Source organism: Eleginops maclovinus, chromosome 19, assembly GCF_036324505.1.
Source record: "Eleginops maclovinus isolate JMC-PN-2008 ecotype Puerto Natales chromosome 19, JC_Emac_rtc_rv5, whole genome shotgun sequence".
NCBI lineage: Eukaryota > Metazoa > Chordata > Actinopteri > Perciformes > Eleginopidae > Eleginops > Eleginops maclovinus.
Genome location: NC_086367.1, coordinates 17,021,371 through 17,027,268, shown reverse-complemented (window position 1 = coordinate 17,027,268; position 5,898 = coordinate 17,021,371). Strand labels below are relative to the sequence as shown.

The 5,898-nt window shown below is 40.2% G+C and overlaps 1 protein-coding gene across 1 annotated transcript; it reads right to left on the bottom strand.

Moving 5' to 3' along the window:
- Nucleotides 1-841: 841 nt before the first annotated feature.
- On the bottom strand, nucleotides 842-5,160 carry fut9a (fucosyltransferase 9a). The gene is made up of 2 exons (XM_063908119.1): nucleotides 4,922-5,160; nucleotides 842-4,598 (listed from the first exon to the last, which is right to left on the bottom strand). The coding sequence occupies exon 2, from the start codon at nucleotides 4,588-4,590 to the stop codon at nucleotides 3,508-3,510; it is 1,083 nt and encodes a 360-aa protein (XP_063764189.1). The 5' UTR covers nucleotides 4,591-4,598; nucleotides 4,922-5,160; the 3' UTR covers nucleotides 842-3,507.
- Nucleotides 5,161-5,898: the final 738 nt, after the last annotated feature.

Sequence of the window (5,898 nt, the reverse complement as noted above, 5' to 3'; positions counted from 1 at the left end):
GATATAATTTACTGTTGGATTGTCAAGACACACCTTTGACATCAGGATGTCAGTGACACTGTCTTGAGTTCTGAAAAACTGCAGGGATAATCCCCGCCTGCCACCTGAACTTTCACATCAATCCCCAAATGACACGGATGGATTATTTGTGCCACTGATCCCACCAAGACACACATTTACGACACACTTTGTCCCACAGTGTTGAGCAGAAACAGTTGACAAACATGTGTCATCTCCGTGTGGTGGAAGGGACGACTGGAAATACCAGAGAGCTAGCGAGGATATGGGGTAACTAACAACAGCCAGAGGATCGAGGCGTAACCAACACAACACTCTCCTCACTCTCATCAATCACTTATCAAGGCTTGTGGATAGCTATTTATACATTCGCCTGCATTACATCTTGGAACAGTGTGGTCAACATAAATTATATTTGATAGGAAAGTTAAAAAAGTATATAAGGTGGTATTGTAACAAGATATAACACACAGTATATGTTGAATTAGATCCATACTGTTCTCAATTTAAGAAAGAAGTATCATTATTCTCATCTTACTCGTGACAAGACAGCAAACTAGGCAAAATAATTAGTGTAAAAACTAATACATAAAGGGTAGCAAAAACACAGCAGCACCTGTCAAAAACTCTTTGGGTAAGAGCGCTTCCTAGACCCAAAATGAGTTTGTTTGATGAGGATGGATAGATTCAGATTTTGTGTTTTAGACTTAGTTTTGTGATGGAAAAATGGTTTCAGAATAAGATTTCTAAATTTGACCAACACGTAACTCATCAGATGTCTCAAATGAATTCTGTTTGCACTCATGTTTGCTCATTTGTCCTTACTTTTATTTTCTTTGACACTATCAGACATCTACAGTTAAAACACAACATTTGGCAAAATACAATGATTTGGCAAAAAACTTGTACTGATTGACTCACTGATTCCCTCAGTGAACTGGCAGAAAAATGAGCATTTCTGAAGAAATCGCCATGTTCAACCACACACAGAAATTTCGTATACAGTGTTTTTTTTTCAGGACTCCGGCAAAATCAGTGCCAGGTCAGTCAGTATGCAGAGATATACTGATTCACTGTCTGCTGCTGTGACACACTCACAGACTGAGACAGGGGACAGAGAAGCCTCAGCTCCTCCATGTTTGATTTTGTGCAAAAGGGAGAGAAAGGGAGAGGATGAAAGACACAGACAACACAAAGAAAAAAAAATGTTGTTCTTTAAAGTCACTGACCACATTGGACAAAAAACCATTGACTGTACAATATGAAACCTAGAGTGGCAGTTTCATAGTTAATCTGTGGGACAGTCGAAGTCTAAGATGACCGTTTCTGAACTCACAATAGCTCCATCTAAAGACAGCCACCAGCACAGTGAGTCACACAACTCCACATGAATAAAAGTGCTATATCTGTGCTGCATTTTGGCACAAATTCTTCAATTAGGTCATGCTAACAGGATTACGCCTAATCAAGAAAAAAAATCTTCAGTGTTAAATGACCTCCCTTGATAGAGACATCCACCTCACAACTAAAACCATTGTCTCCATCGCTGGTTATTATTTTCAAGTGTCTCTCTCCTTTCACCTTCATTCACAGCCTCTCAAAGCACCAACATCACAGCGAAATCACATTCACTGCCTGTCACCGTTTGTATGTTATAAAGAGATTTAAACATTAAAAATATATACAACATATTGTTTCATTTTCCCATTAATTCAAAGTCTGTTTGAGCTCCCTCAGTGTAATGCACATAGAGGAATGATCCGTGTCAGAGGGATGGTTTGATCCAGATGATGATTCAGTTCACAACAAGGTTTATATACAAGTTTCTCAATGGCATTTAGAACCATTTTCCATAAGAAAAATAATTGAATTCATCCTTATTTACATTAATGGTCCCCTCGAAAGTAAAGAAATATCAAAATGAAAATAACCTGAAACACGTTTGAGTACTTTGACCATGAAGACAACGGCTCATCTTGCATAAAATGTTGACTTAGTTTTGCACAGTTGTTTCTGTAAAAACGTAACTATCATGTCAATAGCTGCTGAGTGCTGTTGAGATGCATTATTCAGTGGATTGGCTGTTCTGAAAACATGTAAAAGGGATGGGATATCTACAGATGCTGATGCTTTTTGTTGTGTGATCTTGAGTGGTGTAGGCTGTCTGGCAAGCCACAAAACTGTAAACAGGAGTGTAAACAAAAAGTAATCCAGGAAACATCTTCACATGTAACTCTCACTTCCCACACAACTCTGAAATGTGGAGATTCAAAGACAGTTCTAAGGAAAAACTCTCAGTTATCTTGAACATTTCACATCTTTCACATTTTTGCAAACATTTGGGCAGATCTCACCTGATCTGTTATCATCCTGATTATTACCCACTTCACCAGTTGAATTGTTGAAAATACCAGTGTAAATATTTAATGTCACATTGGCGGATGACAGTACAGTACACACAGCAAAATTGCTTCAGTAATATGCTAATGTTGTGCTCTTTCTCATCATTGTATTCGCTTAAAAATGAAAGATCAAATTTGAATGCAACATAATGAGGTGTCTAGGGGTTTCATAATACAGTATTGGCTCTGTATTGTACTATCATCATCACTGTGACACCATCACGTGTGACAAAGAACAATTCACAACATGATTGAAATAGTTACCTCCCTCTCACAGAGCAGAGTCACATCTGCTGTCAGAGAACAGGTAATGATCACCATATGTCGACTACAACCACAATGTCCTTCTGTCTTACTGTACATCTTGTAACGAAAGGTAACAGTTGACTTAGCAGTGCAAATGAAAACTATGTAGGGGGAAATGACAGCTACATAATTCCAAAAATACACACTATGTACATGACACAATTGAACCACTTTCACATTTGAGTTAAGTATACACTGCATAGGTGACTGTATCACTAGCACAGATGAGATTGTTATTTTCTTATCATATAATGCCTCACTTGAATAAATATTACATAAATATTTGTACTTTTTATCTCAGCCTCCTTCTGCACCCAACACTATTCAAATGTCCCACTTCATGAAAAGGTGATATTTAAAGAAAACACAACAACAACAACCTTGCTTCATGAATGCCATCCGTTATACAGGAGCATCCATACAATCGAGCATTAATGCAAATAAAAGAACAAAACTTTTTTTTAAATAGCAGCAAATGTCATCATGTTAAGCAAAACATGGGTTGAAATAACAATAAAATATGTAGTGCAGATGAAATTCATAAAAAATAAATAAATTAATAACGGAAAAGGCAAAGTACGGTGTAGCAAAATTGGCTTGCAAATAATAATAATTAAAAAAAACACAAGATGGATGTCTCACTGGGCCACTGAACCGATAGAAAAACATCATTTGGGAGCTCTTGACAGGACAGTAATGAACCTTCTAGTTTACTGAAGGACACAAATCTTAAAGCACTGCCTTTAACATCAAAACAAGCACTGCATAGCCCTTCAAAGCACTATCCTCCCCAGTACCACTTGTCAAGGTTATTGAATGCCTTGTACTCCTTATGCCTACGCAGGTAATCACAAGCCAGGCATGTGTGCTCTGCCCAGAAATAGGCCTTCTTTACTTTAAAATGCCGCCTCCACTCAAAGTACCTGAGGTACATTTCCTCATTCTTGTCCAAGAGCAGCAGGTAATCGGCCAGCTCCTTGGGCGAGGTGAAGTCGTCCACGTGGATGAAGGCGTCTCCCTGGATAAAGTTCTCGTAGTTCTGCCGGGGCGGGCCGAGAACCACTGGCACTGACCCCACAGAGAGCGGGTTGTACAGTTTTTCAGTAATGTAGTCCTTGTGGATTGAGTTCTCAAAAGCCAAGTAGAACTTGCAGCTGGCAATGGTGGGAAAGTAGTCTTGGTCAGAGATGTACTCCCCAAAGGCTTGTCCGTACGCATGAACCTCAATGTGTTTGTACAGCTCATTGTAGTATTTCACACGCACATGATCCTGGTTCCAGTTGCTCACTATCCAGCAGATCAGTTTGTTTTTGCTGGGTGGGACAAAGTCTTCCTCGCCCTCCGCTGCTACGATTGACCCGTAAGGCACTTCAATGTCAGCATCCTGACGGTAATTGAGAGTCAGATTGAACATGTTCTCGATCCCAGGCAGCTGGGAGGAGTGCGACGGCGACTCCAGGTTCATCCATACCCACTTCTGGAAGGATGGTCGCTGCAGAGGCGGCAGGTTGGATAGGTCGGTACAAATGTCTCTGTGATGGATGACGACCCCATCCGATTTGTTGAAGAAGTTCCTATCCGCTGTGATGAAACAGCCCTCGATGTTAAATAGGGAGCTGCACACGCCCAGGTCATAGGTTTGTCCAAAAGGCCAGAGCCAGATCAGCACGGTGGTCACGTTTTTATCGCTCTTGGTGGAGAAGAGGTTCTTTTCCCTGTCTGTGGACACTGTTGACTCGACAGGACCTGATAACCAGCTGGTGGATGGTTTAAAATACATCAAAAACAGAGTCACAAAGCATCCCAGTACGAACGTGCCGAGCAGAAGGGGTCGTAGGATTCTGTGGAAAGGTGCAGATGGCATACTCTGTCCTGGAAAGGGCACACAAGAAAACAAAAGCCAAAAAAGAAGTCAGGATCAACAGGATACAACATCCAGACTAATCACCTAATCGTGCACAGGTATTGCACATTACCACTATGTGTTAATGTTGTTTATTATACTGGGTCATTCACTCTAAACATTATTTGTGCCTCAATTAAAAACTGTTTGCTTGTGGGCATTTGCATGTGAACACAGTGTTCATATTTTGCTGTAATATATTAGTATGCACCCTGCTGTGCGTAATGCACCCACTGCTTTGGATCAATACTCATAAAGAAAAATGTGTTGCCTTCTCAGACATTATACAGACCTGGTGGATTTGACTGAATGCTGAAATCCAAGCAAGAGTAGAAGTTGTGGGAATCGGAGGGAGCAGTTCCTACATTGGGACGACGGTGGGATCAATTTTCTTTGTGATTCAGTGCTCATAGACAAAAAAAAGTGCAGGTCACAGCTCAACTATGCTCCTTTGCTCTTACGCAGATTAACAATGATCCTTAATGATCTAATGAGGTGCGTTTGATCTTGAATGCACAGGTCTTCTTAATGACGCCTCCTTTACGTGAGCAGGGAGAGAAAATCAGAGAAAATCAATTAGGGCTGGAGGGACTGAACATCAGCAAAGAAAAAAAGTGAGGTTCTGTGAATGAACATGGAGAGATATACTTCATCTACACAAACTATTATTTTAAATAAGCTTGAAAATAAATGAAAAACAGTATGGTTATAGCTAAATTGCCAATTACCAAATGTTCTATTTAAGCATGGCTGTATGCTTCAAGCTGTTATTAGTTTTTGGCATATTCTATGTATTGCAAGAGAATGCTGCCATCTTAAGGCTGGGGAGAGTAGAAAGCCCCCTGACTCTCCACGTCTCTGGGACTAAACACAACTGCATCTGGCATAAAGAAGCCATACACAGAAATAGACATCAAGAGGTGACTTATTTCACACTCTTAAGCAAATTAATACATCAGACAAGCTCCAACATTTGATTTTCCTCCTGACATAACAGTATGAAAGCACCCTTCATATCTCCCATCTGTGAGTAAGGTAAACAGATCTGCACTCAAATGCCACATGAAGGAGATCCAGATGAGCATATTAAGCTTGCGGTATCAATACATTTTTATGAAGGCAAATCCTCTTACAGAGATGTAACATGCTTTCTGAGAGCAGCAGTGATAAGCTGTTTGCTATACAGTGGATGCAGCGCATGCATATACCTTCATGTGGTTGTGGTGGTATCATATACTTTAAACATGTAGATCTAAAAAGGCTTAAGTG